This window comes from Chroicocephalus ridibundus, chromosome 3, assembly GCF_963924245.1.
Source record: "Chroicocephalus ridibundus chromosome 3, bChrRid1.1, whole genome shotgun sequence".
Lineage (NCBI taxonomy): Eukaryota > Metazoa > Chordata > Aves > Charadriiformes > Laridae > Chroicocephalus > Chroicocephalus ridibundus.
This window is the reverse complement of record NC_086286.1, coordinates 65,104,304-65,127,290: the sequence shown is the minus strand read 5'-3', so window position 1 is coordinate 65,127,290 and position 22,987 is coordinate 65,104,304. Positions and strand designations below refer to the sequence as shown.

Sequence of the window (22,987 nt, the reverse complement as noted above, 5' to 3'; positions counted from 1 at the left end):
TTCTGCTGCGGAGTTTAGGATGTGTTTTTCTAGGGATGTGTGGTGAACTGGCCTGGCGTGACTGCAGGCAAACTACCCTAAAGGCAGGCGCTTGATCTCTAGCCCCTGTGATGCTTCTGCTTTTTGGATACCCACCTGACCCACTCCTTTTTCTTAGAGAAAGCCTTTCCCTGTGGGGGCTGGAGCAGGGAGCTTGCGTCCCTGCAGCTGTGCTGGGATCAGCAAAGTTGCTTCATTCCTCCTCCATCCCAGGGAGGGGAAGGTGGCAGTGGGGAATGGGGACTGGGGCTGTGTCCCACAGAGCCACTGCCACCAGCCCTGACACTGCTCTGTCACCCTTACGGAGGAGGAGAAGAGGAGGACGAGGAGGTGGTGAAGCTGCTGAGAGCAGCAAGGGAGAGGAGGGAGGAGGGGGGGATGATCTGTCACTAGAGATTTTCTTTGCCTTTTAATTATGCTCTGCTTTCTCATCAAGGTTGGAGTCACACTCCTAAACCTTGTTTTGTACACCTTTCTCCACCTCCAGACGTTGGGTCAGTGTCCAGCTAATGTTAAAGAACCTGTAAATACAATCAGTGGTTGCTCAAGTTCCCTTTTGCTTCCTCAGGGGATTGCCACATCCACTGGGGCAAAAACATCAAGCGGGACCACATTGGCTTCCTATAGGTGAACACAAGTGTGTTGCCCTCCTTGCCAAAACGAGCTGTAGCACACTATAGCCCAGAACCGTGCGTACAGTTACTTGACTCCACACAGCCCATAAGCAAACAGAGCAAGCCCACTATTCTCATGTATTTGTGAATAAGGCCTCAGGAGACAGCCAGAATAGGACTGAAGAACAATACAAGCTGTTGTGATGCTAGATTTGTTAGTTACTCCCCCCTCAAAACCCAGCCAGTGTAGAAAGTGGTCCAAGGTGGTGCCCAAGAAGAGGAGACTTTGGGGACTTCCACGCTTCCCTGTTCTTAGTAGGCAACAAAAGCTAAGACTCACTTTTGAAACAATACACAGATCCCATCATTTATTAGGTATGATAAGCGTAATGAAAAGCTTTATGATAATTTTTTTCCTGATCAGATAACATTACATAAAGTATTGCAATCCATTTTATGCAAACTGCTTTCTCAACTCCTTTTCATTTTAACTTCCACCCAACTAGGAAACATTTAATGTATTTGCAAGTTCTTGTCTAATTATTCCCTGTTGAATATACTCTCCCCATTCGTTTGATACACCTCTCATGTTTATTGATCAAAGTTTAAAGTCACTCCATAAAAGCGAATGCAGTTAATAGCTTTAAAAAAAAAAAAAAGAAAAAAAGAAAAGAAAAGAAATTATTAAATCCTGTGCCTTTATTAATTTTAGCTATCCAGAGGTTTTACAAAAAAAATTTTCTACCTCTCATTCTTTGCAGTAAAGAACATTTGGTGGGGCACTTTTCATAAAGTACAGATAGTTACAAAATTGTAATGTGTTACAGGTAATAATCCTCTCTAGCTAAGGATTTTGATGAGACTTCTTTTTCAACATAGCAGAATTATCCATTTTTTGACTTAAGAGGAGAAATGGAGCATTATCAATTCAGGATTAACAAGGCAGAAACCAGCAGAGTCTTGAGTACACTTTGTTGCTTGCACTGTATCCAGGTTTGCAGCACTGTGGAGTGTAAGATACTGAAAGGTGTTTTGTGATCTGAGTTTTCTGTATGAGAGCCTTAGTATGAGATGGTAAGGGGTATTGATGCATTTTACAGTTGCGTATGACGGTGTACACTTCCCACTTTTAAAATACTCATGAACATCAAACCAATGAAAAAAGGAGCCTTTTAACAAATGTTTGATACCTGCTTTCCTGCGGCTGCAGCTCCACTCCTGGTGTGTACCTAGTCTGCTGAGGGGAACCATAGCTCTGCTAAAGTCCTTCCTGGCCCTTCTATGCTGGATAAAAGAGCTGGACCAGTATAACAGAGCTTTTTAAAGCCATAGATTTTGATACAGCAGATAAAAGAGGCAGATACCCATGAAGAAAGACACACCAGGAGCCACTTTGAACCAGGTCTGTAGTTGCAGGGGTGGCTTGAAATCCCCTCTGCCTTTGCCCACCCTGTGCTGGCCCCAACAACAGCATGTCCCAACCCAGCATTTATGGGTTTACTGATGGTCTTTGCTTACTCTTACAAATATTCAATATACTTAAATTCCACATGGATGGGTAATAGACAAGATGCTGGCTTTGGTAGGGGGCTTTCTCTTGTCTTTTTCTTACCCTGCCCCTACAGCTTAAGTGAATGAATGAAAAATGGAAGCAGAGCTATGAAGTGTTGACTGATTAATTGGCTGCTTTGGCAGTCAGTGGATAAGGGCATTTGGCTTCTTGAAAAACATGCAAAATCTTCAGGGTAAAGTAAGATGATACATACAAAATGGGATTTTTGCGAGCTGCTTTCCTTCAGGAGGATGATATATGTTGTTTTGTTTACCGGCAGTTTAAAAAGCTTTTCTGAATTTAATTAAAAATATAAGTGCATTTAAGATGCAATGGAATCCACATACACCATACTTATGGGAATGAATGAGGAAACACAAGGTTTTTTAATGTTTAGACTTTATCTAATGAACCCACATCAGATATGAAGGTCCAAAATAGAGTAGATGATAACTTTATTGCAGAATGCCAGTACCGTTTTTCTACACGCATTTGAAAAGTTTCCAGCCTTTTCTACTGACATCCAATGATGATATTCTGGAAAACGTAGCTGGTCCGTCAGATATCTCTGGAGTATGAAGACATTTTTCCTGGTGCTTATGGGGAAGAGTAAAAATATGTGGGCTTCACATTACCCAAGATCTGATCTTCGTAGTTAGGAAGGCAGCAGAAGAAGAATCCCAGGCATATTTCCATAATGGCAGTGGTCCAGCCAAAGCCGTAGGCCCAGCTGAACATATTGATTCCTGTCATTTCAATTTCACTCGAGAACTTTACTGGATAAATGACCAGGCCCATGATGGAGAACACAGCTGAAGAAACAGGAGAAAACAAAAAATACTTAAGCTAATACACATCACGTTGCCTGCCTCCATAATACCTGTAACTAAACCCACCCATATTTTGGAGGATTTGAAAATCGATCCACTGCCATGACAGACTTTATATTACTTTTTACTGAGACTTCAAGTGCACACAGGCAAAGACCTGGGTATGGAATCAGCTGAGGGAAATACCGGTTTTAGTATGGATATATCTGCGCAATCTAAACTTGACTTCACATACTGCCTTACCAGCGACAAAAAGCAAGCCTCCGATCCCGCGTATGAAGTTGAACCGAAGCGTGTCAATGGCAAATGCTATGATGGCCAGAGCAAAGCAGATGACTAGAAGTATAAAGCCGACCAGGTATGTGGCAGCCGCAGCTCTTCCCCAAGCTGAAATCAGAAGGAACATACATTAGAAAGGAACAAAATAATGCCTTGCGGTATTTTTCTCTGGTTTATAATGAAAGGCTGATTTTAAATAAATGTGAAAAGAAGATCAGCTCTCTCCTTTCGTAGGTGAACATTTTACTTCCACAAGAAATCATTCACTAAGTGCAGAATCCATAAAAACACTGGCTTTGACCTCTCATAGAAAATGCAGTGGGCCTTGCATGCAAGCTTCCTCTTTAAATTTAGCAGTTAATAACTGAGATGATAGATAAAAATTACTATAAAGATGTAAGAATGGACACTCTCCTTCAATAAGAAATGTTGTTGCCTCAGCAGATGTCATAAAACCAGCAGCATTTTGCATGGACAAAGAGAATTAGATTGTTCCTGAAACTAATTAAATTCTTCCTTTAAAAAAAAGTGTTTATACAAGCACTACCACTCCGGGATGCAAATTTTAAAGTATGGCAGTAGTCCATAAATGTCAAAATTCAGTGGTTTCTGCCTTTTCAGCCTTTGTTTAGGTCTGCGTCCTAAATGGAGCTAAAGATTTGGAATCTGTTTTGTAGGGAAATTAGAACTCTGCTTTTGATCCAAAGTGCGAACCGCTTCGTTTTTAAAAGCTTGTTCAGGATATTAATACTTTCATTTTCAAATTATATAACTTTTATGTTGTAACATGTCAGATCTAAGCATATTGCATTGGCATAACAACTGAAAAAAGGTAATATTTATTCAATATTTTAAGTCTTGAGGGGCAACTACTGCTCAAAGAGATCAAAGTGTCTCCTCTTATGAATGTAAAAAGCCCACTGACAACTCTTAAATTGTGTATGTAGATGGACTAGGCAGTTAAAGTCTGCTGGGCATCTACAGACTTCACCCCCTCGCCTACACTATGCGTTTGTAAGGTGTCAGCTTCTAACCAAATATATAAAGCAGCAGTGCCGAAAAATTATCACAGCCCAAACAACCCTGACAATAATTATAACTCAACTTAAACGTAGTGCACGCTGCTCAGTAAAAGCTCCCTCTGGAACTGACCAAGTTAAGATTTTTGATTTGTTTGCTCTGAGCAAGCAAGTAGTAGAACGCAAAGTGTCCCACCTTCCCCCTGGCCAGTGTCAGGTAGGCATGAAAGCCACCATCCTGTCCCTGGTGAGTGACACCTTGGTGCTCAAACTCTCTTCCCCTAGGCCCCACGCCACCTCTGCTATAAGACTAGAAAAATGGATCGGGATTTTCCAGCTCTACTTTTCCTCCTATCAGCCCATCCAAACCAATTTCCCTTTTTGTTTGCTTTTCACCACCCCACCCTCCCTTTGTGATCCCTGCCCCTGTGGAGGTGCAGGTGGGAGGGCAGCACCTCAGGCAGAGTATCAAAGGGAAGGAAGAGAAGAAAATTCCAGGAAGAGGAATTTCTCATACTGCCACGGCTCAATTTACCCTGTTGAGGACACTCCTGCTCCCAACCTCTCTGCCACCCCTCTAACAGAGCAAAAAGAGGGGCACCTGGCCATAAGAGAAGTTGCTCAGCAGCAGTGACCTCACTGCTCTTGGATACAAGACCTATAACTTTGGGCAGGAGGGTGAAATGAGGAGGACATCTAGAGGTGATGTTTTTTGTTATGTGCACAACTGCTTGTGATAGGTGCAAAACTCCTGGGCAAAGGGGTGTCCTTCCCCAGAGCAGTCTCAGAGCGCAGCTGCCCACCCAGGAAGTGCCGAGGTACCATGAGAACTGAGGGTTTCATCTCACCTGCTGCCACCACCTCTGCTGTGGGCAGCAGACCATCTGCCAAAGCTCAGCCTCGCTTCCCACGAGCAGCTGATGGCAGAGCAGCGTCCCCTAAGGTGGGAGCATCACCTGAGCTGGAGACTCAAGGGGAGGTGCCTGGTGGCCACAGCCATATATGGTGGCACCTTGCCATCGTCTCCCTCCTCCACCGGGATCGCCCAGGTGTTTTTCCTGAAGTAGTGTTACAAATGCTCTGACTGTATGAAAGCAGATGGGGTGCACGCCCAGCCCGCCAGGCACTGGCTATATGGCAAGAACAGACATGCTTGTTGCAGGATGCTTACATCTTTAGGAGGCATTGCTTAATCACCTAACAGCCAATTTCGTGGCTCTCACTTCTGCAAAAGAGAAAAAGAACTAACATTTGAAGAAAACCAATACACGGGTCCAAGTAAAGCAATAGGATTGCATGGTAGGGTCACTACGGGAGTTTTTTGAGGAACAGTACCCTGACTTCATCTGTCCTTTACAAAAAGTAGCAGTTGTCAGTACTCTAAGACCACAATGTGCAAGCATCTTACCTTTCTAGGCTAAAAGGTAGCAAAAGCTTTGTGTAGGAATAATTGCAACTGTTTCTGTATCTGAGATGTTTATTTTCCCTTGTGCTAGCCAGGAGTACTAGAGTAGCTTAGGGTCTCTACCAATAGAACTAAGACTTACAATTCCTTTAAAATGCCAGACTTGGAAGAATTAAATTGGTCAGAAAACACTGACAAGCGAGGGGCTAATGTGGTCCCAAATATTTTCTTCTCTTCCAACGTCATGGGTTGTTTTTTGCTTTAACATAAAGTAAAAGCATAAATAAATTGTTCTAACTGCAAAGCTTTCCCTTAAAAATGTGAACTCCAGGCCAAAGAATCATCACAGGTGCAACACCAACTCAAAGTACACTAGACTCTAGAGAGAGGGCAGTTGAAAGCTGGAAGGATCTAGTCCACCTGGCGTCAAATCAAAAATAGAAACAGAGGGAGCAGCAGGTTACACGACATCAAGCCGAGTCTGTGAAAATATTCGGCAATTTGAGAGATCTGTTTTCTCAGCCCTCAAAAATGTCAGTGATGTTTTGGCTGTTTAAGAGTTAAAACGTGCCTGTTAGAAAAGAAATGTGTGTTTATGCAAGAGTGTCCTTGAATAGCAGCAGGATCCTGTAACACTTGCATGCCAGTCCTATTTCTCCCTTTTCCAGCTCCTTTATCAGCTGAAAGAACACCAATGAACACTATGAAAGGGTTTGTAGGAAGCTACACACAGTCTGCTCTTGAAAATGCCTTCTAGCTGGCAATTTTCTGAGCAATTTTGTCTTAAAACAAGACCCTGCTACCCCAAACAGGCAAAAGGAACCCACGTTTTGATGCATATCTCAAGCACAGGAAGGAAAGCGCTTCTATTTACAGTCTCTTCTAAGTCAATCAGCAATGGACTCTCACAAGAGTCCAGACTACCCGCAGGTGAACGCAGTCATATGTGATGACTGGAAAATGAAAATAAGTGCCCACCTTCTAAAACTCCCTGCTGTGTGAGAAGATCCCTGAGCTAATTTAGAGACCAGAAAGAGCCCACCCATGTCAGTACAGAGCTCCCTGTAGCGTATGAGCAAGGTCATTAGCTGAGACAGTATACAATAACAACGCAGCCTTATTATTCTGCTATTAAAACTAACTCAGTTTAGAGGTAGCATCACTACCTCTTGTATTGCACCATCTACACATGTTCTGAATATCCTATTGCTGACTGCAGCCACAGGGAAGCTGGTAGACTTCATCAGAGATCCAGGGCTAAGAGTGTCTCCAGTTTCCTGTCTTCCTGGTTTTACTCCCTCATGCATTTTCCAGTTTGCAAAAGTGTAAACACTGTCTGTGCTTCACACATAAGGAAGTAAACTTCCTTGCTCAGCAGTAAGTTGAGCCAAAACTTTGAACCACCAGATCTAGTCTTTCCTTAGCCTGCTGTGCTCCATGCTCCAAACGGTGCCTTCAAAAAGAGCTGTCGTGCCTTGAAAATAGCATGTGAAGTCTGCTTCCCTCACGACAAATACAAATTTCTCTGTTTCTGCTGTATGTGGTTCAAAACATGGGAAAATATTCACAATGCCATTCTCATGTTTTTCTTGATCTGGTACGCCCAAACCACAGGAACTAATGAGTGTCTCTCTTTGGGTGACGTTTTCTGAAAGCAACCCCAGGGAGTTCAGAAGTACTTCTCCTGGTCTAATCAATAAGAACATACTTCTCCAAATTTTCCTCCTGGCTGGAAGCTAAATACACAACTAGCACTGGAAAGAAAAACAAATGTTTATTGCCCGCCAGAGACACCAATAATTATCTACAGGTTCTTGCTGACTGACTGTTTTAACACATCAGCCACTGCAGTGAATAGTGCAGCAATTTTAGGAAGGATAGTTTCAATTCAAAAGAAACAGGGAGGGGGGCAAAGAAAATGTTAACAGACTAATATTTTGCTCTGTTATCCTTCACACCACTGGGGGAAAGAAACACACACACACCCTGCAGTTCTAGCTCCAGTCTTGCAAAGCAATTCTTACAAGAAGTAAAATCTGCCGTGGCGGTGATTCATCTCTGTGTTGTACGTAATGAGAATGTTTCAAGGCTGAGTTTGCAGAGCTCAACCTGTTCTACGTCTCTCTGATTAAAGGGAAAGAGCATTATTTTGGAAACAAAGCTGAACTCACTTGGGTTTCTCAACCTGACGTTCTTCATCAGGGTGTGGCGAACTCTGTAGAGCAAATGCTTCACTTAGAAAAGGAACTGCTTTGGCAGGGTTTTATCCATTTCATTTTGGTTTGTTCTCCTCAAGACAGTTTCCATGTGAAAGTGAGCGTGTCTTCAGCAGAACGTGTTTTCTCCTTAGCTTGAATCTTAAGATGGCCCATCAAACTCATTAATCCACATCACAATTTACCAGCTGAAGGGTTGCGAGCTGTTAATGTATAGGCAAGCCACTGTTATCCAGGACTCTGGATTCCCTGTGTTATCTGTGCAACACGGGACAGTGCAACGCTGGACACTGGCAGTGTCTTCTGGAAATCACAACTCTTAACATGCCAGCTACGGGAAATTTATGTGCTCTTTTTGAAAACAAGTGAACACTGAAACCTCCGCAAGTGTTTGCTGATCACATGAGCTCGCATTGAAATAGCAGTGTGCATGAGTTTGTATACAGCCAAGATAAATCAGTCGCTATTAGGAGCAGCTTCTTACAAATAAACTCTATGTTGTGGACTGAAAGCTATTGACTGAAAATACTTTCAAAGGAAGCTATACAAATGAAGAAAATCACATGTTCATCATGGATAATTTATGAATAGAATGAAATGAGGAAAAAAATATTAAAGGCATGATTGGATGTGTATTATTCTCTGAGCTTCTATATTGCATCTGGATCATTCTTTAAACTGCATTCTCTGAATATCTTTCCCATGGGCAGTCAATACTGGATGTTTTTGTTTAGGTTTTTTTTGTGTGATTTTATGTCATTTAGAGCAGAATACAAAATTTTCGGTCCTTCTGTTTGGCATTCTTTTTGGTAACTCCGTTCTTTTTCCCCAAGCATTACTTCTTTATAATTCATTGGCAGTTAATCTGGATTCCTCATTTAATAACAGAGCACTATCTCAGAACATGCAAGCCGTTTTTATGTGAGCAGGAACCAGCTTTTAGCTTGCCTCTACTTAAGAGACAACCGTAGAAGCAGGGAATGACCTATTTAGGTTCACACTAAGATAATTTCATTGCAAAAGTTTCTTGGTGATTAGAAGTGGGTCCCATACAAATGAGAAAGGATTAGGACTTTAGGACAATTACTCCATAATGATTTTAAATAACAACAGTCAGGAAAAGACCCTTTATGCATAGCCTGTCTATCAGTAAAACACAGTATATATTAACAGAAAGCAGTGTCTTGACCATAGCTTACTGCTAAATTGATAGCTCAGTTAAAGTAGACTTTAATCACTTTAAAGCAAAAACCTATTAAAAAGCAAAAACCACTGACTTCACTCACAAATGTATACAGGCAAAGCCTGCATCCGAGCCTTTATGTAATTCTGCAAACCTCTCCTCTTACTGAGGTAAGTAATTCAACTTAGAAGCCATTCTGACTTGAAGTTGAAGGGAGGAGCAGTTACATCTTGAGGGAGTGGTTCAAATTCATCACATCATAAGCCCAGGCATGTACAAGCTTGACTTAGAAGCTGGCTTCTGCAAATCTTGTATTAATGAGGGCTGCTCCCTGATGCTTACTTAGCGCTAGGGAGGCAGAAGTGGCAGAGGGCGTAGAGCCATCATCAAAGGGAGCACCGAGGGAGTAAGTCAGTTATTAAAAATAATGTGCACGCAGTGCCTCAAAATTAAAGGTTTGTTCACGAGAGAGTCGGGGAGTACCCCTATCTCACATTACCTTCAGAAGCAGTTTCATACTTTGAGAACATCTTGGGATTCAAGCTCAGTCTCATACTCTTTAATTCTGCAACATTTTTTCCTTCTATTTTTTCCTATTTATTTTAAATTAAAGCAGGATTACTTACACTTGCATATAGAATCATAGGGTTGGAAGGGACCTCTGGAGATCATCTAGTCCAGCCCCCCTGCCAGAGCAGGGTCCCCTAGAGCAGGTTGCACAGGAACGCATCCAGGCGGGTTTTGAATGTCTCCAGAGTTGGAGACTCCACCACCTCTCTGGGCAGCCTGTTCCAGTGCTCTGCCACCCTCAAAGGAAAGAAGTCCCTCCTCTTGTTCAGGTTGAACTTCCTATGCTCAAGTTTGTGCCTATTACCTCTTGTCCTGTCCCTGGGCACCACTGAAAAGAGCCTGGCCCCATCCTCCTGACACCCACCCTTTAAGTATTTATAAGTGTTGATAAGATCCCCCCTCAGCCGTCTTTTTTCCAGACTGAAGAGACCCAAATCCCTCAGTCTTTCTTCATAAGAGAGGTGTTCCCGTCCCCTGATCATCTTGGAATCTCTCTGCTGCACCTTCTCCAGCAGTTCCCTGTCCCTCTTGAACCGGTGAGCCCAGAACTGGACACAGTACTCCAGGTGCGGCCTCACCAAGGCAGAGCAGAGGAGGAGGATGACCTCCCTCGACCTGCTGGCCACACTCTTCCTGATGCACCCCAGGATGCCATTGGCCTTTTTGGCCACAAGGGCACATTGCTGGCTCATGGTCATCCTGTTGTCCACCAGGACTCCCAGGTCTCTTTCAGCTGAGCTGCCCTCCAGCAGGTCAGCCCCCAACCTGTACTGGTGCCTGGGGTTATTCCTCCCCAGGTGCAGCACCCAATGTATATGGGGGTTGGGAGGGTCGGACAAATAAAGCAGGTAGGGTACTGATTAATCAGTAAGAATAGATAAGCTCAGTTAATCGGGGTACCAAGATGTACTTGCTCCCAAACTACCCCTGAGTTAAAGATGGGTTAAAATATTTAATATGAATTAAACAGAATCAATTTCCATTATAACGCAGGCTATGAACTAGGAGTTTTAATTGAAACAGCAGAGTGGAACCTTTCCAAAAAGCTCTTTTAAGTTTTATATTCCCAGGGCCATTTGAGACTGAAGAACACGGAATTTACATCTCATTTCCATATGCACCAAGTATTGTTCTCACTCTTGATCCGCAGTTTTCATGCTGTGAGCAAACTTTGTTCTGAAACCTTGCTGAAAGTCGCTTTTTGCACTAGGGAGTTTCTCTCTGATAGAGAGCAGCTGTGAATCTGGATCTAATTTTCTGTCAGAAGCAAAATTTTACCATTTGCAAAAGAAAAACCCCAACATATAAGCAGAAATGGTATGTTGCACTCATAAAATACATCATAAACTCTATTTACCCTTCTTGTGAATGAAACAGCTTTTACAATGCATCCTGAAAGTCTTCATCACTTGCCACTTATTGCTGACGGGGTAGTTAGTGAACCGCACAGAGACTTCCCACATTTAGGGCCTGATTAGGGCACAGTGTGCATGTTCAACGTAATAGGTGACATTAGATGTATTCAATTGTAGATTAGCGCTTCAGCAGGACTGTGTGTGATCTGAAGTGTTATTCAGTGCCAGTAGAAGGAAGCCAGAAACCTGTGGGACATAGGCTAACATCAACACTCCACAAACTGCCTTGAGTTCCAGGGAATTTTTGACCGATGAGAGATTTCGTAATGGTGCTTGACAAAGAAGAAACACGGCATTACAATACTCACTGACTCAACGTGTTCAAGGTTGCTCTGAACAATGCAAGCCGACAGTGAGAAGTGACATGGAAATGTGAAAAAACAGTGTTTTGAGAGTTTAGATTCTTTTCCTGCCTGACTCTTTTCCTGCCTAGAGTAACCTGACTGTTTAACCCTACAGTGGAATTCGAAATCTACCTTGCAACCCTTATCACCATTCAGACTATGGAGAAGTTATTATAGCCCTGCTGTATCAGATTACCTCAATAAACCAGAGGAAGAGATGAGGTAAAGAGAAACGATAGTTTAGCCACAAGCTTCCATGCATTTTCAGCAGAGATGTCTCCTGTGGGGGGGGGCGCTGAATGGTATCCTCTCAAGGACTTAAGGTCCTGACAACGCAAAGTGTTGAGGATCTTCACGAAGTCCTCAACACGAGCAGATCATATCTCCTGATGGGGAGATGAGAACCCTCCACACAATTGCTATTTTTCCACCCAATTTAACTGTAAGTATTAGAAGGAGGTTGGATAATAAACAGTGGGATGCCATCTGCAATTGCTCTCTGTGGAGTTAATTGCTGAAGAGCATAACCATTATTTAGAAAAGAGTCTGATTAAATGAATCTGCCACTAAAGATATAAAAGGACAAACCCTAAAATTACAAGGGACAGCATGTTAGCAATTGCAGATGAGGAATGAAAACTGCCATGGTAATTAAGTGCTCTGGGCTTGATTCCCTTCTCTTACACCTCTTTGGTAACACCAGAGTGTCTCTTACAAGCTGGGGAAAAAATCAAATTTGTTCTTTCTTTCTTGCTTTATAGCTCCTTAAATATACTGTCATCGTGATATTTTCATTACCTTATACAATTAACACCCTGTATTTTCTAGCATTTTAAGTGTTGAATAAAGATTGAATATTCTATGTTATTCAGTAACTAATCTTGTAATCTCACTTCTCACTAGTTGGTCCCAGGTAACGTTACACTTTTAGGAGGCTGATGACTTAGAAAATTATGTGCTCCTTGATACGCTGTCATTAAAACCACCGGCAATCACCGTATATAAATATAACTGTTTCATGCTACGATACAGCAGGAACAGCAACAAGCTTTCATTTTCATTTCACCCTGTGTCAAAGGAGCCAAGGTTTGCCCTCTAATCCAGGCAATGCACAGGGTATAGAGCTGGACCCCATCCTGGGCTCTCCCACGGGCTTCCCTGGACTGGTCAGAAACCTCCCCAGCCTACCTTTCCCAGCTGCAAGGACACTTTTCCAAATCTACTTGAATTTTCCCAAATCCTGAAAGCCTTTAGGTGCAGAACCTTGACTTCAGGGAAAGTCTTCAACAAAGGCCCCGTGACATGAGCTTGTTCCTGCTTCAAAAGCACAGTTACTTGCTTGCTTCATTTCTATTTCTACGTGCAGACACCCTGGGATGCCAAAGAGCAGCCGAGACAGCCCGCTTCTCCTCCCAGGCCCTGCTGAGAGGGGCTGTCTCCCAGCCCATCCCTCTGGAAATATCCTCATGTCACGCTGCTCAGGGCTTCCCCGCGCCTGGGATTAAGTGCTGGCTGACAGACGTGATGGGAACATGGGGGAAGGCAAAACAGTTTTACGTAGGCAGTGTGGCAACTGGGAAACTTGGTGTCTGGTCTGTCCTGTGCCCCAGGTGTGATGAGTCACTGGTCTGCTGGAGAAGTTAGTTTTCCAGAGGGAGAGCTGTGGGGCCAGCAGTGTAGCTGGCTTTCTTGGTGTAGCGCCAAGAAAGGTCCTTTGCTGCTCAGAGACTGCTCCTGACCACACCGGGTACCTTGCTGTTGTATCATTAGCTGGGGATTTTTAGCAAATGATTACTATTTTGTTATTCCTCCAGAATAATAAATGGTGCTTCATCATGGCAAAAGATTCCCCAGACCCAAGAGCCTGATTTAGGCAAATTTGCCTGTTAGAAAAGAGGCAGGAAGGTGTCCTTTCCAGATGGCAAAATCATTCATCCCTCCACTAATCTCCACAGCCACTAAATTTTCACAAAACCTAGGAAAAGGCTATAATTGAATACTATGATGCAAAAATAACTGAAGATCTGGATTCCACTTGTCATGTGGAAATGCCTTTTGCTGATTTCTCCCACCCCGACCCCCCAAAAATCTCTGTTTTCACCATGAAAATGAGCTGACCACTTCAACCTAAATTTAGAGCTTTAAGCTTGCAGTTATTTTGATAGCAGCATCTGCGTGTGGAAGAGCTGCAGGGCTGGGTGGAACATCAGATGGGACAAGCGTAGCCATAAGATTTTCATCCTATTGTGCATCACATTGGGACTAATAAAATAAAATCAGTTATTTTCCCCCAACCAAACCCACACATGTTTAAACATCTTCAAAGCATGCAGTAGAATAAATTACATACTGAAAAACAGTCTCAGGTCTGCAAGACACACCTTGTTCAAGAGAGGTTATATAGCCAAAAATCAAGAAAAACAAAGGAGTGCCGTGCCAGCTTCATGAAGGGATTTAACCTCCTCGTTTTCTTTGCAAGCTCAGCCATGTCCCAGCCAGATACATTCCATATTGTGCTCATCATCTATCAAAAAAGTCTTTGTCTCTTTGTCTCTGTCTTCGTAAACGTCCAAGCACGTTATAAGCTTAAGACCTTTTATTTGTTCCAAGTGCCAGAACATTTCAGAGCTACAGTTTACATCTCTCAGTTCCTCGTCCTAAACTCCATGCATTTCTGGTAAGTGTCCTAATGCAACAGAGATTTTTTTTTTCCTAGAAAATTCTATTTATTTGAGCTAAATATGCTTGAAAAGCAAAAGACTTCTGATAAAGTCTAGGTGAGTGTCATATGGTTAAAGTAGAAGATCTGAACTCTTGGAGAAGATAACAGAGTGTATAAGCTCTTCATGTTCTCACTTCCCACAGAGTTCATAAACTTTACAAAAGACCAAGCGTGTGCAGATATTTTCACAGAAGATAACTGCACCAGTGGAGTTACTCTACTGGCTTTCCAAAAAAAAAAAAAAAAAAAAATTCTACAGGCTTCTTGTCTTCTCTGTGAGGTTTTAATTCTGCCAGTTTAAGCAACTATTTGGAGACTCCAAACTCCACTCGTGCAACCAATGAAACATTCATCCTTCTTCCCTTCTAATATGACCAACCACAATGATGTTGGGTTTTTGTCTTCTATCTATGTATATACATATGTTAAGCCAAACTGCAGAGATTCAAGGGGAATTACAAACATTGTAGGTGGAGAATTCGATTTCAATTTGCACTTCATGTTGAACAACTTGCAAGAACGTTACAATTATATATAATTATGATAGTTTGAAGATGTCTGCAGTGGATTAACACAGTTATACTGTCCAAGTCATGTTGAGAATATTTGCTGGCAGCTGCTGGGGTACACATGCGTATCACATATGTCAGTGAAACCATCCCTACAGGAAGACCGAATTTCAGAACCTACCCAGCCAGGGGCAGATTAAGCAGGGAAACTGAGAGTAAAGCCCAGAGGAAAAGAGATGGGAACTGTGGAATACAGGGGCGAAGGAGAGAGTTCATCTCAGGAAAGATGTAAAACACTTCTGTCGTTTCTGTTTACATCTCGTCTTTTGTCTCTGTGCTCGGGAAGGCGTGTAATTACACTTTGTTTATCCAGGACCACGTTTAACTTGGCACAATATGAAGTTAGAGATCCCACAGAACATGGTGTCAAATGCTTGTTTCCTATGACCTTTCTGGAGCAGTGTGGACAAATGTAATCCCAGAATTATTAAAATCCTATGTTTCAGCACTGAGGCAGGTAGAATCAGGCTTAACACGAGACCCGGATGCTCTCAAGTGAGATGCTGTATCATGGCCTGGTCTTTTGGGTGGAATCCAAGACCATCATCAGGCACCTGCACCCTGCATGAGGAAAAGCAGGAGCCCCAGAAGAAAAATTCCAACCCCACACCAGCTGAGCAAGGACACATTGATAGGAAAACGAGAGGATAGGATTGGATCCGAACACGTCCCAGCTCTGGAGAGAAGGTGTCTGAAGGAAGGGCCTGGGAAGGATCAGAACAGCGACATGAGTTTGCATCCTTAACGGTCAGGTCTACAGCCCAGTTAGGGGTAACCCATCCTTGCAATGGCTGAGATCTACATCGTAACGGCATAATCTTGCAGAGGCAGAAGCCTGGCAGTGTAATCCACTGTCACTTGGCCTATGCACACATTTTTTACATACAGACTTTACATATTCTCCCATTGGCTAAATGACTTCATTGTCCCAGGCATAATTTCCTTTCCACCTGGGAATTTTTGTCTGCGTACGACTGCAGAATTTAAGCACGTGAGAGTGAGGCAGGATAAGGAAGGAAGTGAAATGACAAACAACTGTGTAGGATCTGGAAGTAAGGTGAAACTTCTCTGGTATTATCAAGAGAAGCAAGGTAAAACTTCTTAGTACTTTCTGACCAGTTAAAGTTGACATTCATGACACAGATAGGGCCTAACCTGGAGATCAGGAGGGCTCACTTTTCACGGAAACTCAGAACTGAGAAGCCCTTCTCTAAGAATCATTGCCTCCCTCCTGCTCTCCAGTGCCATGTACCAGAGGCCAATTTGCTGGCTTGATCTATGCCCAGCCACGCAGCTGCTGCAGGAGCTCCGAGAGCAGGACTGGGCATGATGCTGAATGGAGCCAGTCTTGTCCTGCAGCCCTATGCTCGCAGAGGCCTGCTACAATGAACTCGTTACAGCTGAATTTTGTGCATAGAAGGTAGAGTTTGACTGTAGACAATAAGCTTTCAGGAACAATTTTTTAAAAGCCATAATAAATGATCCCTGAGATTGCTTCTGCAAGTGTTTTTACACTCGTTTTCAACAAGAGCAGCTGAGATGCTAAGCCTTAGAGAAAATGTTCTTCCTTTTGATTTGGATTAGCATGAATTGTAAGATTGCTTGAATTTTCCTCCTGGCTCAGGCGAACACCCCATCACTCACAATAACTTGTTTTAGACTGTGGCTAATAGCAGGTATATAGGGCAGGGCGGGGCGGGGAAAAAAAGAAAGAAAAAAAGAAAGAGGGCACATCTAGAGTGATCTTTCTCTTGGCCTAGTCTCCCAGACTCAGTGCTTTACATCTTTTCAAGCTGAAGGTTGCACCTGGGTCAACACTTTTAATAGCATGCTTAACCAAAACTCAGTACAAACAAGAAATCCTTTCGTCTTTTAAAGCTTTCTTTCATAATCACAAGGAGACTCTTTCACACGACCCACCTACCAGAGCAGTTTCAGGGCAGCATTCTGCAGCCTGACACTCCCTGGGGATATCTTCCTACCATCTTACATTTTTGCCCCCACATTTCTTGCTGGCACTCAGGACTGGCTTATCACACTAATGCCAGGCTTACCGACGCAACTTGCAGTTTGGACATTTGATCAGCAGAAGATGTTAAGTGTTGAAAGGCAGCGATTAGTGAGAAGAGGTTACTAGCTTCTTCTAAAAGAGGAAGAAAACCTTAAATGCTGTAATATTTCTGTACTGGTACATTACCACTTGTAGTTTTTTGTACTATTCAGCTCACCATTTAAAGCAACCAGTTTTTTTCCTGCACAAAAAACAGGGGTGAGGGTATTTTTCTTCTTCATCCTGTTAGTCAAAAACCTTGATATAGTTCAGTGACATTCCCTATTACCCATAATTTCATGTATAAATGCCAGATATTAGGCGATATGGTTAGGAGAGCTGGGGGCAGATGAGCTCAGAGATGTGACCCACTGCTTCAGAGGCTGTTTCCCAGCCATCCTTGCAGGTACTTACCGTAACCCATGAGGGACTCGCAGGTCCACGGCCCACCCTGACCAGGCCTGGTGCAGCTCTCCCATAACGACGCTTGGTGCACGTAGGGCAAGGTCTGCGACTCCAGCCAGCCCCTGCCCGCCAGCGCAATGATACCGAAGATGACGCCTATGCCCAGGAGCAGGGGTAGGATCCATCTGCACCGCGTGTAGTCGAGGCCGTACTTCACCATCTTGTAGGGCAGGGGGAGGCTGGTGGGACGAGGACGGCCACCTCTGCCACGGATTCAGCCACAGCAGGCAACGGGTGCTTCTGCAAAGCTCCTGGAAAGTGAGCGCCGGTACCTAGGAGCGCGTGTGCAGATGTCTGAGAAAAGCTTTTTAATCAGGAGAGAGACGGCAGGGAGAGAGGGAGGGATGGAGAGAGGGAGGGAGCTCCACCTAGATTCAGATGAGTAAGAGCTGCCACTGAGCAATAACCAGTTGAGCTGGGGAGAAGCTGCAAGGCTGGGTTTATCTGTGGGATCTTCTCTGCCCTGATGACTAGGTAACAAATCAGGTGCTGTTTACCCTCAGCATTTAACACTTTCCTTCCTGCCACTCCCCACCAGCAGGAGCATCTCACAGCTGTGTTTACGCCTTTCTGTCTCCTAAGGGATTTGCGTTACTGCAGGCGAACACAGGAGACAAGCCAGCGAACTATTTGCATTAGAAGGTGGTTGCTTCTGAAATTTGCCACCTGGAGGTTGAAGGCTGCTTTTCTTGGTCTCCATTTAAAAATAAAATGATACCTTATTTTTTTACAATTAAAAAAAAATTCCTCTAGCTGCTACGCAGCTAAGACAATAAAGAACGTGTGACTGCCCTCCCTCCCCCCCCCGCTTTTGGGACATAGCTGCAGGGGAAAATAAACTACAAGGTTTACCATTAAAAATAGAGTATGGTCTGGGTATAGCCTCATCGGGAGAACAAAAACAGAGCTTCGATTTGACCGTGCCCTACGAACGCTCTCTGGCTGTCCATGCAGTGCCCGGGGCCTGTCAGAGCCTGCCCGCAGCACGCTGCGAGTGCCGTGCAGAGACAACCATCATCTCGCCCTGCCCCGAGAGGCCACCCAGCCCAGCGCAGGCAGACATTTCTGTCTCTCAGCTCAGTAGCGATGTAGCCACGTTCATAGCACTCTCCCTTTGAACTAACACACGCTACAAGCTAGTATTTTGGTAGGACTCAGGCATGTGTATATCTGGAAGCAGCTGCACCCCTGACAGACTGAAGCTGGTTTCTGTGAAACGCGTTTAAGCACTGAGGATGCAAAGTATCCTTTGCTCCCCATGGTGGGTTTTGTCAAAAGGGGTCTGCATCCAAGTACAGACCTCATCTACTCACAAAGGTATGCTACCACATTGCAGCTTCCACAGTGAAATGTGACATCCGTACTGAACTGCAAACTTCATGGCATTTTGCTGAATTAATATTCATAAATCAAAAAGGGACTAAATAAAATAAATTAATAATTTCTGTTGAAGTTATACACTGTACAGGGGAGTGCACAAAGAGGCACTGAGTGTGCATAGACCCACACTGGAACATCTACAGCAATATGAGCTGCAGCGCCGTGAAGAGGTAGTAGCTCTATCATGAAAGCAATTTGAACAGGTTAATGTGACGCTGTGCCTTATCTCTAATCAGAGGTACCTCATTAGCCTGGTGGTAGATTAGCAGTGGTGTGGCTGTGTGCAATTCTGGCTAGCTGAAGCGTCCTGCCAGCGTCTCCCCCGTGTACGGACACGGCCCAATATCCCTGCTGCAGTGAGAGGTCCCTCAGGGGCGTTCAACAGCTCTCTGCTTGAGCAGGAGACATTCTTACAGATTTGACCTTCTCGACTCTGAATGTCACTTAAAGCACAAGCCAACTATGAAGACACCTCAGCTGTTGTTTTGGGGTGGAAATTAGGGAAAGCCTCAAGTGTTTTTTGTAAAGGACATTTTAGGGAACCACCATTTCCATAGAATATTATATATCTTCCCTTGTAGTCCACATTTGTACTATCCACAAATTCAGTTATCGTTAACCTAAATACAATGTTTAAAATGCCATTTACCAGTTCTATAACACTGCTATATATCATATCTTTTTTCATGATTTTTTAAAACAAATATCATTTGAAACTGACCCTTAGTGCAATATGCTGGAACCTGCAAGCTGTCCAGGTCTGTTTACACGTGTTCTTTCTGTTGCCACAGCTGAGATAGAAATGGGCACAATAAACTCCAAAAGAACATGAATTTGGATTTGGATATTAAACAGTTTTTAAAAGATAGCTTCAGAAACACTCATGCATGTGGCAGTAGACTGTCGCTGAGCCCTCACTCAGCTGTCTATATGCAGTCTCTTGCCAAGTTTCAATCCTTCAGTAGCTACAGCTTTCTAAAAACTCAGCCTTTTTTTTTTTTTCCAGAGAAAATAGTCAAATCAAGTTAAAGCAATTTTGTAGCTGAAATCCACCATGAAGCCAGGCACTGTCAGGTATTTGAGAGCCAGTGTTTGCTGAAGAATAAAATCCTCTTTCTTCCCTGTTTTTTGAACGCTCAGGCATGTTTCAGATAGACATTTATGACCGAAGGATTTGTCATCAGTTTTTGTTATAACTCACCTGTGGACAAATGGATATTGTCACAAACGTTAGCATTTGCAAGACGATACCACATATTTATCACGCTGGGAAAGAAAGATGAATAGCGTTCAGTCATTGCGGGTGTTTCTGCATCTTGCCCATCTTTGTCAGCCTTAAGTAACTTAAAACTACAAGCAATCGTCACATTCAATACAAGGGTAATTTGTGATATCTGGAACAGCACAGAGGTAGATATATTCAAAGGCGACAAAATGAAGTATTTCGTGTAATTCTGATACTCCTATGGCAAACAGGAAAAAATGATTGAAAACTTTTGTTAAGGAGTCTGTGATTTGAAGTGATGACTTACCCACAGTGTGCTTTGTATTTTGCAGCATACAAGCTGGGGATTTAGGTGAAAGCAAATGTTTTCTCCTTTTCACTGTCTGTGGTTAATACCAGCATCATCTGTTGAAAATGAAGATACACTATCAATGTTATCAACTGTTAGACTGTAGTGCACTTTCTGCATCTGAAAATATTCCTAGTGAATCTTCATTGCTACTTGAAGTAATCAAGTAAAGAGTAAGATATGGATAAAACAAGTAATTCTACAGCATTAGAGCTAAAAACAAAAAGATGCCCTTTTCAGTCATGACACAAATGGTTTTCTCAGTGGAAGAAGGTAACAAATGTTTGGCAGCACGTTTTCATCCACTTTTAGTCTGCTGACCTGGTCAGCTGGTCTATATGAACGACTGGATTGACGTGGGCTGACCAGCTGTGGTGCACGTCCATGACTTTTGTGGCAAGCCCATTTTCATTCTCTAATATCTGCACCACTTACAAACAAGAAATCCCCAGATTATTTTTTTTAAAAGCTTTGCTAAGGTTATTTCCTGTTCTCTTGTGTGCTATCTTAGATGTAACAAGTCACCCTGAGCAACTGAGAAACATTTTGTGCATGAGCCATCATAAATCTTACAACTATTATTATTATTATCTTTATTAACCCATTTACAACCATAGGTCCTTTTTTTTTCTGACAATGCCAATCTGCCATTTGCCATTTCCTTTTGGAGAGGTCTGAACCTTGCCTTGCAACTGGAATATTGCACCACAGATATGGTTATAACCACAGCCTATAGAGGGATGCAACTCAGTCAGCCAAATCCTACTTGGGCTAAATTGTACCTTCTGGTCACTCTCTGCACCCTGCATCACCTGGGCACCAGGCAATAGCGTTCTCAGTATGACTAATATTTCATCCATAGTAAGCACGTGTAGAAAAATACCTTTAGACACCGAAAGTGTTCCCAGGGTAATCCAAGGTGCAATTCCTTTACGTTAATTAGAAGGATACTGGAAATGAGTTTTGAACCGGACCTGACTTTACTTCATTGCAAAATAAGAACTCCCTCCTAAAAAAATGAACCCAGTTGAGATCTTGTAGTTTCCCACACACCGAGCGTTTCTGAGGGACTCTCCCATGGTGGCTGGATGCCGAGGCTCATCTGCGGTGTTGTGGTGACCCAGGAGTGGTTGGTGCTCGGTCCTACTGCCATGCATCTGGGAAAGCCTTCCTCTAGCTGCGTCGCACAGTGCAGGAAAGCTCTGCAGAAGTTTGAGACCTGGCTGTTGATCATGGAGGAAAATTTCCACAGGGTCTTGTTAAGACTTTTAGCAAGAGCCATCCAGGACTGGCTTGCTGTCGGACCTCCAAAGCCTGCCCCATGCACAGCACTCCCTCACTCTTGTCAGTAAAGCAGACCTGCCTTGACGAGACAAACGCTTCGGCTTAAAAGGCACTTTCTTCCTCTCTTTAGCCAGGCTACGTGTGCAAAACCAGAAAATTATCACAAGGGCAAGTTTTAACAGCAGACTTGCAAACACAAAGCTGCATCCAGGATTGTTATTTATGTGAGCAATTCAAGACTGTATTAGGAAAACACAAATTAGGGAAACAGAAAATTAGGAAAACACAGAAGTGTCCGTGTCACTGAGCATGGGTTTCATTTTCACCTGATTTTTGATAAAGGACATGGTTTCTTCAGGGTAGGGTCTATACTGTAACAAGGTTTAATCCCCAGTTATTTCTTACAGATGCCCTGTAGAAGTTTGATGACTTCAGTCAACCCCTCTCCCTTCAGGCAAACAGCTGAAATCAAGGGTGTCCTGTGGACCCACTACACAGTTACCAGCTGAGATGGCTTCTGGCCATTTGTAACCATTGTGGAGGTCTGCATCTTCCCCGGGTGGCTGCCAGGAGCACAAGCTCTGTGGTAGGCACGCATGAAGCATGTTGCATACAGGGTTTTTATGAAATTCTGTGTAAGCAGTTAGAGTAGTGCAGCGCAGCCCTGCTCTACATACGGGATAATTTTACTTAAACTGCTTGCTTTGGTCCCTGCGACTTCTCTGTGGCATAGCTAGGCTAACTTGATAGTTGTCCTATCACGGTGGATCACAGCAGTAACTGCTTGTAAAACATATAGCTCAGCTGCCTTAGGAGAGGAATAAAATCAGCCTTATGTAGGTAATTCCCAGGTGCCACACCTCTGCTAGTTACATTTTTCTGTCAGAGAAATGGCTTTCATTTATTGTGCCTTATGGGTCAGTTGGGAACAGCAGCAGCTACTTCTTTAAGCACTTTGAGATTTACAGATAAAAGACATGCATACCAAGCATATCTTTAAGAGTTTCAGCCATGAATTTTCACTTTGAGATTCTCCAGCCAAACGCAGGGCTTTGCTGAAACCTGTTACGCTGAAAATGTTATATTGAAATGATCTCTTCAGTTTTAAACGTTGGATATGGAATTGGTTTGGGAAGTGTGCTGAAATGAAAATCGTGGTCTCCTATCAACATTGTCAACTTTTCCTATTGTCTTAATACAAAATCCCTATTACGATTTTCCCAAGTTTTGCTTTGCAAGTTGTTTTGTCTTTCTATTGCAAATCAGAACAGAAATTAATGTTCAAGTATTATGATTCATCTAAATTCCTTTTTCACAATAAGTTTTGCTTATTTCTTGTCCTATGGGATTGCCAACACACAGAGAGCTTAAAAATAGGCTATTTAATGAAAAGGGACTGTAGCGGCCACACGTCAGCTCCTGCCCCAATTATATGCCTCCATGTGTACTCAAGACTGTGACAGTCGACTAAGGTACT

The 22,987-nt window shown here is 43.2% G+C and overlaps 1 protein-coding gene across 1 annotated transcript; it reads right to left on the bottom strand.

Moving 5' to 3' along the window:
* Window positions 1–1,435: 1,435 nt before the first annotated feature.
* On the bottom strand, window positions 1,436–17,565 carry LOC134513870 (p53 apoptosis effector related to PMP-22-like). The gene is made up of 3 exons (XM_063331054.1): window positions 17,222–17,565; window positions 3,279–3,422; window positions 1,436–3,017 (listed from the first exon to the last, which is right to left on the bottom strand). Exons 1-3 carry the CDS (start codon window positions 17,430–17,432, stop codon window positions 2,803–2,805), a joined length of 570 nt encoding a protein of 189 aa, XP_063187124.1. The 5' UTR covers window positions 17,433–17,565; the 3' UTR covers window positions 1,436–2,802.
* Window positions 17,566–22,987: the final 5,422 nt, after the last annotated feature.

What these genes read in the sequence shown, in the direction of transcription:
- LOC134513870 (XM_063331054.1), bottom strand. Translation starts at nt 17,432, where the DNA reads ATGGTGAAGTACGGCCTCGACTACACGCGGTGCAGATGGATCCTACCC. An exon ending in CGAGTCCCTCATGGGTTACG is followed by an intron (nt 3,423 to 17,221) that starts GTAAGTACCTGC and finishes TTCTGATTTCAG; the next exon opens with CTTGGGGAAGAGCTGCGGCT. An exon ending in AGGCTTGCTTTTTGTCGCTG is followed by an intron (nt 3,018 to 3,278) that starts GTAAGGCAGTAT and finishes CTGTTTCTTCAG; the next exon opens with CTGTGTTCTCCATCATGGGC.